Raw genomic sequence first — 13,354 nt, forward strand, 5'->3', positions numbered from 1 at the left:
GTTTTTACGCATTGTTTTGTAAAATAATATTTCAATATCAATGCCGAGATCATGTACGTCAGTGTAATCGAATACATTGGGAAGTGTATTTGCCTGATCTATCTGATCATATATTGCGTTTTAATCATATTTTGTTCACATTATTTTTTATAAGATACACTTCTGAAAATAAGGCTCTCAATAAAATCTTTCACAACGCACGGTTAGCAGAACGAAAAACAAAATAATAAGGCAAGCTCCATTTTTTAGAATATTCTTTAATGTTATCCATTATGGTCATTGATGAATACCTATATGTAGATTTTAATCTTTTGTAAAATATTCATGTTATTATTTTATAACGAAAATTCATAATATAACTTTAAATCCTTACTAATATTATAAATCGGAAAGTGAGTTTGTTTGTTTGTTTGTTCCGCTTTCACGCCGTAACTACTGAACCGATTGCTTTGAAATTTTGCAGACGTAAAGTTAGAAGTCCGGATTAAATAATAGGGTACTTTTTATCCCGAAAAAAATAGATATTCCCGAGGGAAAACAAAAATATTGTTTGCTTGATGGATGGATTGTAGATGGCGCTGTGTGTCGTTTAAAACAAGGTAATATATTGCAAACGAATATAAACATGTAAATTTAGAAGCTAAATGATACGATAATGAATCCCCGAAAATGAGGAATTCCCGAGGGATGATGTACAATTTGTTTAATCGTCTAAACTGTTTTTTTTACATCTACTTATATATTGCAAACGAATATGAACATATAAATTTAGAAGCTAAATGATACGATAATTAATCCTCGAAAATGAGGAATTCCCGAGGGATGACGTACAATTTGTTTTATCGTCTTAACTGTTTTTTTTACATCTACTTATCCTGAAATAACTATAATTCAACGAATTACTAATTGGTATAAGTATTAGTTAAGTTATTTAGTTCTTGAGGTATGCGATAGATGGCGCTGGGTGTTTTTAAAACGTGGTAACGATGTGTTTTTAAATACGTAAGAAGTGGAATGATAGCTTTTTAAAACGTGGTGACGTTGTTTTTTTTAAGATACGTAAGAAGTGCAATGATATCTCGCGCTTTAACCTGTAGCTCATCGTATCCAGCGTTACATCGCGCTTCTTAGATTTTTCCGTGGGAATGAGAAGTTTTCTTATAGTTGTGATTTATACCGCAATATAACCGAATTCCACGCGGGCGAAGCCGCGGGCGGAAAGCTAGTCGTTAAATAAAAGCAATCCAATTAATAAGTATAGAACCACTGATTTTAATTAACATAAAACTGAATTTCCTATTAAAGAATATATTGGAAAACCTGTCTTTAAGATGACATAATTTTAAGAATATTTCATTCAAATAATAAGTTAACTGCCTACTAAAGAACTCCTAAAAAGAGAATTATATTTTACCTATCCTATTAAATAATGCTACTAATCCATAAAAAACCATACTGAACTTGATTGCAAAAAATACTTAATAAAGGAAAAAATACCACCAGAGTGTGATAGTGGCAGGTTTCTTAAATTGTTAAATATTTATAGGAAATATTTTAATTTATATTATCCAATAATGAAATTCTTATCTGCTAATGTCACGGCATTGGAAAATGCGTTAATATTATTCTAAAGTATTATTAAATAATATTTATTATAACACCTGTAAAAAAAGACAGATCCGTGTAAACTTGGGCAATTCAGTGTTTTTATTACCGTAAAAGTTATTTATCCACAGAGTGTTTTCCAACGTTCTGATTTTAAAATTAAACAGTTTTTATAGTTCCAGGTGTATCTTTGTTTATTCAAAAGGGGAAAACAATCAGGTGTTTTATGAAAATCTGCCAAAAGAAAAGCGTAGTGACAGTCAATCAACCAGTGAGGGTCGTCTTGGGGACTTTTCTTTTGTTTTGACGTTCGAAAATCAAATACATTTATTGGCTTATTTGAATAAACGTTTTTGAGTTTGAGTTCAATGAGGGTCTTCTCAATTTTTTCTGCCACAGGGTGGCGCCACGTATGCGTCTGGTCCAAACAGCTGTCAAATAGTATGGAATTGTAGGGTCCGAACTTATTGTTTATTGAAATTCTGTTATATTGGAAGTGTTATTGATTTTATTATGGACTACGGTCAGAATAAGGTTTCCGAACTAAAAATTGAGCTAAGAGAGAGGGTGCAAAAGGTACTAAGGAAAAGCTTGTTGAAAAATTTGTTAACACAATATGATTTAGTTTTTTTTATTTACTCAACCGCAATAGTAAAACAATAATGCAGTGCTTTAATTATAAAATAAAAAAAACTCTAAAATCGTTCACTATTCATAGTAAAGATAAGCACTTTGACAGTTACCTGGACCTGACGACTCGGTGCTGCCACCTCGTGGATCGCCATTTTAGAAAACCCTCATTGTAAATACATATGCTCCATTCAAAAACCTTTTTTCTTTTGTTTACAAACAGATCTTACGCTGTTTCATTATCGTGTTCTAATTTGGGTTTGACATTAAAACACACTGAAGTATCAGTTGTTTTCTGAGCAAAAGTCGTAAAAGTGTACCAAAAATGTAGATTCATATTCGCGTTTCTATGACACATACCCGGATACGTAGGCCAATATTCTTATAAACCTACTCTTAATGTATTGAAGACAATGCTTGTAATTCTCAGAAATTTTGATAATCAAAGAAGTATTGATCTGGATCCAAAATGTTTTTTATTAATATAAATTAAAACTTTAAAATCTACCTGCATATTTTATGGAAAATAAATATATAATTAGAACTATAAAAGAACTTAAATATTTGGTTTAAATAATACGGCCTTAGTCGAAAACCGGAATGAATCGAATTGTTTTTTTCCTTACCCGGAATTCCTAGCACATGGAAAAATGTGGAGACGACAACTTATGCATACAGTACATTGGCGATGCGTCGCGACGCCGTAATTTTCCTGTTACGTTTGCTAATGATTCCATGTATTGGAAGAAAAAAAATATGTATCACCATAATTGTCGTACGCATAATTTTTCTTATGAATCGCCTTTTTTATGAAAGTATGGTCATTATTTGTAATTACAGCGAATGTGAAATAGTCGCTGAAGAAATGTTGCATTTCATGTTATTTTTAAAAGACACATCATACCCTTATGCCTAGACCACAAAAAGTAACAGGTCCAATTATTTCTTTAACTACATCTGTCTTTTTAGATTTTACTAAAGATTTGATTCTATATTTTCACATAAGAAATTTTGACAGTAAAAGAATTAGGTTAAAAAATGGAAGACAGTGGTGACTAATTAATAGTTGTAATAATACTCTATACCTAAATATCATATTCTTGCTAACAAAACACAATAAACAAAATCATTTGTCATTGCAATAAGTTTTTGTTTTGATTTATAATTTCTTGTCCCTTATTCTCAAAATAACTCCCATATTCCATTTGTTTGTATTTTAACGTCGTCCTTATAAAGTGCTACAAAATATGAGGACTATCATGATTTATCAAATGTTAATGTTTTTTTTTTTATGTTATAGTTTTGTGTGATGCACGCATTATCATTTTACATTTTTTTCACGCATTTTATTTTTTTCTATTTCAGAATCAGATCTCACGAGTCTATCGCATGTTGGTGAGTACCCTTCATTTTGATTTATTTTGTTTCATTAATTTGTTTTTGTTTTTCAATTCATCAAATTAATGGTAATTGGTATTTGGTAATTAGATAGGTATTCAACAGTTTTTTGTGATTGAAAAACTAACGAACGTCGAGTGCTGTAAAAACAATGTTTTTGTGGTCTCTTCTTCTACTGCAAAAAAACTGATTTGTAGAAACAACATGCTAAGCATTTCAATTTATCTAGGACATCTACATATACTTTGAATTAAAATGTATGTCAATCGGCCACCTCTGTACTTGCAATAAACAGTCACTTCTATATTAGTAACTGAGCTGATTGACAGCACGACATCATAATATAACCCCTCAAATAGGATGTTTTGAATAAACCATTGCCACGAGGCGCGAAAACCAAAATAAACATCTATTCTTACGTGGCCACAACTCCTACGTGTTGAGAACCGGAATCATTTGGAATTTGCTAAACCATCGCTGCAAATGTGAAGAAGTAATAACCTTTGATAGTGTCATGGCCGGCAATGGACAGAATTTTGAAATTGGCCGTCATAAAATTTCTCATTTCGTCTTTATAGGGATAGGAGAAGGTTACATAATGAGTGATGTTGAGTAACATTGTCAGTCATATTGCATTGAAGTATTTATGAGTCCACATGCGAGGTTAACGATGATTTGGGGGCCATTCTTGTTACATTCATTAAAAGTAGCTGTAGTAAAACGCGAAGCAACAGATACATAGGAAAGAATGGAAGGCATTAGACTTACCTACCTATTATGTTTATCGATTCAGTTATTTATTTTATTTTAACAAGGTAGTGCAACTATACTTATTGGTGTTGCCTTCCGTCATACTCAGACAGAGTTTCAGTCATTCTTGCAATAGTCGAACCATACTTCCTTGAAGTAAAGTACGCATTTCATAAATGCCATGATCAACGACTCCTTAGATCAAAGATGCCTGTATTGCAATAGTGTTATTGAAGTATTATCCTTAGCATAATAAAATTAGAGTGCATATTATGTTGTGTGAATCTGAAGAATGGACGTCGAAGCTGATTTGAAGGTTTGCGTTACCACGCAAATAAATCCTTGAGTATGTATGTGGTCTTATATTGCTACTGGAACTGGATCCATTATGAGCTAAATGCTGACTAATTTATTAGACGATATTCATGTCGTGAGTAAAATCAAATAAGATGAAGATTTCGATGAAATATCAGACAAATTTAACATTGATGCAATCACGAGTCAGTTTTGATCATAAAAACGTCACATTAGATACAGCATGGTTACAGTTTGATGGCCTATTCGTCTCAATAAATCGCTCATCAAAAGACGAAGGGCAGTTGCACACGTTACATATAACAGCAATATTATTGATTAACAGACAAACACGAATTGTTCGATATATGATAAACTGGGGCTCACAGTGGCCTTATTGTGGGAGCATGCGTTTCAATTAAGGCTCATAACAGTAATTGGTGTCAACATTCGGTACTAACGTACAGTTCCTTCAATGTTGATATAGTTTATTCTATTAAACGTTCATTTACACAATTTAGTTGTGGCGGAATTTGTATTTGTCGGCCTTTTGTACACAGAACATTGCGTTTTCTGGTAATGAATTGCGTAGGGCGTTTAATTTAAGTGGTACTCCAGTGGGCCTGTTAATGAAGATTTGTTACGATCAAATCGCATTGGTGTCACGTTTCTCTTGTGTAAATTGTTTTCAGAAAACCATTATCTTTAGTTTAGTATATTTATTATCCTTGTATTCGTTAAACTTGCCCACCTGAATTTGGGGGTCAATCAACATACAAAATTGTAGCAAAATAATATTTTTCCAAGAATATGTCAAATGCAGTAAGTTCTGACGTGAAAACTCGTTAAAATTCTCAGACATTTTGGCATTTACCCAATTATTGCCATTATAGTTCGGCCATTCAGAGAATGCGTTCCTGACACGTCGCGATTGAACTGACGACGTAATAACATTCATTGATTATTGATATAATAATGTTGTTTTAATGCTCCTCAATTGTTAAAACGGTAAACAACCAGCAAAAATATTTTTATCGTAACTGCAACGCCATTGCAAAGTTACGTCGTCAGTTCAATCGCGACGTGTCAGGAACGCATTCTCTGAATGGCCGAACTATAATACGGTTATAAATGCAGTACAAGACCACCTTATTACTTTTCAAGCAGTAATGTTATTTGCAGCTTCCTCAACCTGCTCGGTTTGACTCTCTATTAGTAATCTATGATTGTGATTTCCGTAAACAGTTCTGTCGGAGTAATGTATCAAAGATTCGAACTGAGGTTTATAGTTAGTTGGGGAAGTAAATACTGATGCTGGCAAAGCTCCAAACATCATGACAGCCCAGACAAAGGTAGCTGTACCTAATTGTTCATCCAGCAAGCACACAAAGAAAGTGCATGCATTTGCATACCTAGTATCTTAAAATAAAGGGGTCTGGAGTACGCTTTCTTACGCAGATACGCGCAACAGGTTTGCGTACGCAAATGCAAAGTCGTATTGAAACCGTTGATCTTAATTTAGTTTTAGGTATAGTAAACGTGTTTTCCTCAGGAACATTCTAGAAACTAGGTAATTTGCGACAATTTATTCGTGTCGTTAGGCAGTGTGAAATAACAATAGTAGAATAAGCTTTTATTATAATTTCCCGAATAAGTTACGGCCAACGAAACTTATGTTAATAGAATTACGACCATTAATATTGGTTATTTTAAATTGGCTCATTAAATAAAGCATGAATCCAAGTCGTGATGACCATAGTACGCTAACAAAATGAATTTCCTTTAAGCTCATGAATATGTATTTTGTTTGATACTTCTCACATTTATTTAAATTTTCTTCACGTCTTAGGTGTTTACGTGGTCTCCGCTTTGAGTTCGTTTCCCTTGTTATTATAATTGCTTGTACTAATTTATGTGGTGGGTACAAAACGAAAGAGAACAATAAAGGCAGTCACATTGCAAGTCACATTGTCAGTCACATGCACCATTCATTTAGACAGACAACAATTCTCAGACTGTTTAATTGGCCATTTATGGCTACGTTTAGAGTCACGGATGAAAGAAACTCTAGAAATAATATTGTGTTCGATCGTAAATCAATATTATATCTCGTAAACTTACCTTCTTTACCTACGCAGCTCTTCAACGTAAAATTTTATTGACGCAAGCATATTTTCATTCGGACCTGAACACAACTTGAAGTTTTATTTGTAGTATTGTATATCTTTTTCAAAACGTGTTTTTTGACACCATGATATAAAATTGACTATTTTTATAGACATAAAATAAAAGTAAACAAACAGTGTGGTTCACTGCAACTGACGCAAGTGTCTGCTCAACTTGCGACAGACCATGAAGCAATAATTGTTAACAAAATGCTGATGATAAAAAGGTCGTTGATAAATCATTCAGCAACAATTGCCCCGCGTGCAATCATTTGCTATCAAGATCTTTACGAAAATCATTATTTACATTGCTTCATTGTCTAAAATAGTACCTATTTATGCAAATAACATAAATTAGATTACTAGGTAGAGGAAGCGAGCAATATATTCTCAATGTTTGTTTTCAATTTTAACCTTAATATACTCAGGTACTGACATAATGCATCTGGTTATAAGTACGGCATACTAAATTAAAATTCTAACAAAAAATGGTAAACAAAAAACAGGAAAATTATCTCGAAAACGTGTAAACAGATGGCGTGTTCCTGCGGTTTCCAGACACAATTCATTAGAAAGAACTACATAAATGTGTTTTCAATAAGACTATTTATAAATTTAAAGACGCAGTATATTGTAGCTCTGAAACTGTCCAGAGCATATCAAGTGAACAATTAAACGTTGTTTGATTATTTTCGCAAGACGAAAAAAGATCTTACGATCTACGCAGCGATATTCCAGTGAAGAATTTTACTAGCGAATAATTTGTAGAAAACGCTATCTTAGAATTTACAGCCGCAGCCGATAATAACAACAACACATGTTCAAGGAATCAAATTTTACAGCTCACCTGTAATTTGGAGCCAGAAATTTTCTCGCTACTGTTATCATGCTACTGATAAACGGATTCGGGTTTCCCTCACGCAATGTTTGCTTGAGGGATTTCAATGCAAATAATAATGTCATCATCGTTATATATATATCTGCCTTAAATTGTCTACTATATAACGCAGGTCTCTCCCATACGTACAATGTCATTGATACGTCCAACGCTGTACGTCTTGTATATTCCCGGGAAACGGGACTATACAATCTGTGACTTTAATTTTTTTCCAATGTTACAGAGTTTGTATGTAGAATTTATCCCCAAAACCAAGACCTATAAAGGATTTGTTAAGTCCCTGAACTGGATTTTGTTCGAACTTCGAAAGTTTGAAATTCTAAACAGAACGTAACGCAAACAAATGAAAATACGTAATCGATTGAAATATGGCGATCATTCAATTAAAATCATTAGGTAGTAACAGGAATGGGCGTAGTCTTGTTATAAATAGTTATAAGCTCAGCTGTCACTTGACAAGGCTTTGATGTCTCTTATCTAAAAGGCCACAGCAGTTTACATAATTTAGAATAACACTCACTAGCTCATTGAATTACAATGTTATTTACTGCCCGTGGAGTATGTTGTCAGATTACTGCAATGATAATTTTGACATTTACATTAGTATGTAACTGATTTAATGGACAATTAATTGCAACAGGTCGGTTCTATTATTGGACATAATAATATAATAAACCTTTGTTTTTAGTAACAGATTCATTGTAAAAAACAATAGAGGTAAGATAAACGATTGTTTAACACACATTTGTACAAGTAGACAATAAAACCTTTAATAGAGAACGGGTATTATTTGTAGATACAAACTGATGTTATACTAGTAAAAAAATAATAATTTAATAGTATAGACTATATGTAAGCTATATACTCATTGCGTATGTGGAAATAAGGAAAGTCGTAGAACTGAAGTAAGTTTTGATATACTTAAAACTTATATGTTGGTGTGCTTCGTTACCAAAATACTAGGCTGTTTTTCAAGAGTATTATCATTAAATGCTTACTGTAATCCCGATTTCCCTCTCTCACTGATGTACCTAATGTTCGCGTCTATAATACTATGTTTCAGTTGCACTTTTCAAACGTAATTGCGTCAATTCTGATAACAATGAAAGTGTGCCTACAATTATTTATGTTTTTTAGGGCATCTGTCAATCAATGAGTGTGTTTGATATTCGAAACTTGACGTGCAGTGTTACGAAGGTCGTATTTTATTTGTCTAGGCGATATCCCGGTATATCTCAAACATAATTATTTGTATTTTTACACAAACTTTTAGTTTCTTAATTCCCAATACTCATTGGTCTTTATATCCGTGGTGGTAAGGTTACTTTTGCAATATTTATTTGTTTCAGACTTGAGAAATTATATTTGTTTTATTTGTATGGTGTATGGCCTGTCCTTGCTATGACACAACCGACCCACTGACCTGAATGTATGAAATTAAACAATTTTGATGCTTTTGTTAAGATATAGGACATGTTCGCTAATTTATAAAAGTCACGAAGTCGAGGGTTGGTGCTAACGTGACGGCAACGTTTACGTTTTTTTTTTTCAATTTATTTTTTTTTCCAGCTGAAAACACTCTTGTACATTTAATTATACAAGATGCTCAAGGTTTTAATCGCCTTGATTACGGACTCAACACTCGTTTAAATCAAGCGCCGGCTAGACGCATAAGTGCGCACGTGCACATTAAAATGTAAAGATGACAGTGAACGGTTTCATGTGGTAATTTTCTTGCAATTAAAGCGGGAAAATTAGAAATTTTGCAGATGCCAGACGATTAGTCATCGGTGTTTATCTTGTTGAAGAGCAACGATTCCATGGACATGTGGAATAAATTATAAATATAATCTAATCTAGAACCACTTGTTATTGTTTATTTTGTATCGATAGGGGGATGAACCCAATGGCGCCTTGTTCACAACGCAGTTAGGACGAATATAGATCACGCAATAAATTATTTTGTTCATAACTAGGATACTATTGTAAGCAATTATGTATTACTAGAAATATGTAGGTACATAAGGCACCATATTATTAGGTAACACCCCCAAAGGATGAGGTAATACGTGCGTATATAATCTTAGCTTGAATCATTTCATGTTTTTAAATAACAATGACACATTTAACTGATGCTGAGTTATGCTAAATCTATTTGACGTCCTGCTGCTTTTAGGTACACTCTCACGATCGTAAGAAGATTAGCAATAATAGTTTTATTAGGCTCTCATACCCTGCCTACGCAAACCGCATTGCTGCACATTTCAATTACGGTGGAAATAGCTCAATGCAGTATGAATGTTTACTTCGAATTGTTCCCTACTGAAAATATTCTTCCTTGGCTTTCCAGACGCTGACGTTGAGTAAAGTCGTATTTTGATACTAAACAGTTTGATTGCAATTTGTTTTCATTACTCGTAAACACCAAAAGATATACAAGAGGCAATTTTCTTCAGATTTTCTCATGATTTGGTTGACATTGATCGAAGCCCACATTACGTTATCACTGATTTATGTAGAAGGTTGAGATAAACAATTTAAAGGGAGCAGTAGTGGAATGTTTAGTCACTGAATATTCTTGTGTGAAATTAGAACGACAGAACGTAACAAGGTTACGTACTATGATGGATATGAGTATAAAACACTGAAGTGATAGTGTGATGGAAAACGTAAACAAATCATACAACTTGATCCATGATTTCTAAACAATTTTCGTATCGTGTGCCAATATTAACATGTTACAGTAACACACTGGCCGCAGTGTGCAGACGCATTAACATTATCAACAAGCGGCTATTATGTTCTAGAACAACATTTCTGAGCTAAATCCCTGAGTTGCGCAACACAATTGTAACAAGCTCACCTGAAATTACACAATTACGACGTAGTTGTAACATTGCTTGCCGCCAAGGCTACTGATTCAGCTGACCAGGAAGAACAGCAGCGTTGAATACCGTTTTATTTATAGCAGTCGATGTCTCAGGGGGCGTGACTCTCGCGTCGTTTCAACGCAGGTGCAATATTTACGCAACGGGGTTTGCGATGCGTCGATCAGGACTCAATCAATAAACGTGTTGCAATTTTATTGTTTACATTTGCAATATGTATCAGATATTATAAATAACATACAAAAGAGAAAAACAGAGTTGCATGTTCCATCAGATGTTTTTGTTGTGGATCTGTCGGGTTGCAGCTTCAAGGCCAAACATGCGTGTTTATTATGCTCTGATACAGTGAATTAGCACTCTATATTATTTACCACCTGCACAATATGTAAACTTTACGATTCTCATTTGAGGGGATACGCTAGTGTGTTGTACAAAGGATGTGCCTAACAACAGAACAATCAGTGAAAAATGTGGTTGTTATTTTCTAAAGGCTATACTTTGTTATGAGGTGTATTGTTCGGTTCTTTTCCACACCCATCTGTGTCAAGATAATTTAAGATCCGTAGTACTGAGACTAATTTTGACAATTAGCTTTTGTTTCAAGCATGTTTCATCGTTACGTTCTACTAAAGTTTTATGTTCGCCGCGGTTAATGCTTCAAAGGATTGACGTCATTAGTGTAAGTACGTCTATTTGTATTAGTATCGGTATCAATACTTAATGTGATAACTAATTTTAGCTCATTATTCATCAATTAAGTAAATCCTAGAAAACTCCAGTCAAGGCTTTTGTGAAGTAATTTCGTAGTAAAAAGTGGCATTTAATACTTCGTTGGAGTATTTCTTTTGAGTAGATATTTCGATAATTCTCGACGTAAATACTTACGATTACTAGGTAAAATCGCTTTGAATATAATAGAGCTGGTTTTTAGACTGGTTTACTATTAAATAGTAGGTAGTTTAAACGAATAATTTGTTAAATGTCTTTTACACGTAATATCTTACGTAATCTGACCTGAATGTCAAGAGTCCAATGCAATGTGTAATGATAACGTGAATTGTACTTATGTATCTACCTATTAAGGAACATAAAGGTAATGTCACCTAGGTATATAGAAGTAGGTACATATATATACTCGTCATTGTCATGTCAAGGAGAAGGTTACACAAATTGATAAAGCCATGAACTCACTATTTGTTTATCAACAATGCCAACGCGATTAGATAATAAAACAAAATCTGTAACTTGTATGATAATGGAGTTTTCACGTTTTTTCCACTACACATTCATTGATAAGATTATTATATTATGTTGTAATGTTTATTCATAATTTCGTGGAAATTGTGGAAAATTACGTTTCTAGTAAATTGTGATTGTTGTGTACATGTTCTTATTTTTACTGAATATAGGACGTCGGTTCTTTCAACTGCTATATTTTTTGACTTTATTTAGTTGTTTTTCTTGTTTGTATAAGTTTTCTTTTTTATTGGAGTATGTTGTTTAGTTTTATTTTTGTTAAGAGGATACAGTTCATTTACCTACTGATATAATAAAGATTCGGTTCTTCTATATTCAAAGTTCTACCCTTATAATCAGCACCATAGAATTTTAATTTAAAGAACAGGCTTTCTTTTTACTGCAGCCAGACATTAATTGGCCTGAATCCTATGGGTTAAGCACCTTTAAGCAATTCAGTCAGACATCGTTACTGAAACTTCATCCATCATTATCCTGCATTTGTAAACAATACATTTTAAAATTAGCTAGGGTACATTGTCCGCCTACCTATGTCACACTTTTGTCACTTTTAAATATATCGTCGTAGTAATGTTTATTTACTACGCATTTTGGATTGCACAATGTTATTTTTGCCACATTTTGTATTCATGATACTGATAATAAAGCTGTCAGAAAGAACCAGATAAAATGTAATCAAATGCAAACAATCACTTCCGATCTCGATAGATAGGTGTACAATATTTTATACATCATCTTTACAGCCTGTTCTCAACTATGTTGGCGTCGGCTTTCAGTCTGACTGGATGCAGCTGAGAACGTCTGCCTTCTGACCATCGCAGACTTTTCTGGCTTCTGACTATTATTAGGTACATTATGGATTTACTAAATGCAATGCAATGTTATGCATGTAAATACTTGTACTGTTTGTACCTAGGTATATTTATTTGATTTTCTTTCTTGGACAATAAAATACGTTATAAGTTACATTATTACCAAACTGATCACTTCAGGTAACAGGTAATTAAAAATGTTTGGGTTTTCCACGATTTAATTGGTAAATTGCCTCGTGGTAGGTGTACCTATTCAACAAGAATACTTATCACAACATGACCTTTAATTAGAGAATAAACTTAGGATTCCTTAATTGTATGAAATCATCAATGTTTATAAGTTTTGATGTTATTGTAAATTACAAACATATAAAACTACGATTGGGATCAAAATATCAGATATCAGTGATTTATCTCTTTTCTGATTTCAAACTCAAAATAAAACAAAGGCAATATTTTTTTATTGTACAGGAAGAACAACAATGGTATTTGTACATCATCTGCATTTTAATGGACGTCGTTATATCTTCCGATATATTATTCTTTGTTTCTCTGTTGGATTATGTCCATTGCATAACTAATAATGAAAACAAAGACAACTATTATAGAACTATAAAATACAACGTAGTTTCAAATGATTTGTTGATCGTATAAATC

General features: G+C 33.1%; 1 protein-coding gene across 3 annotated transcripts in view; it reads left to right on the plus strand.

Annotated features, from left to right (window-relative positions):
- LOC124631595 overlaps positions 1-13,354 on the plus strand; it is a 194,735-nt gene that overhangs the window by 108,525 nt on the left and 72,856 nt on the right. For 2 of the 3 annotated variants that reach the window (XM_047166034.1, XM_047166036.1), the window contains one exon: positions 3,601-3,630. The exons of the other annotated variant lie outside the window; for it this stretch is intronic. In XM_047166034.1, coding sequence (XP_047021990.1) covers positions 3,601-3,630 — 30 coding nt within the window. The remainder of the gene's footprint in view (positions 1-3,600; positions 3,631-13,354) is intronic. 3 annotated transcript variants of the gene reach the window in all.

This window comes from Helicoverpa zea, chromosome 7, assembly GCF_022581195.2.
Source record: "Helicoverpa zea isolate HzStark_Cry1AcR chromosome 7, ilHelZeax1.1, whole genome shotgun sequence".
NCBI classification, from domain to species: domain Eukaryota; kingdom Metazoa; phylum Arthropoda; class Insecta; order Lepidoptera; family Noctuidae; genus Helicoverpa; species Helicoverpa zea.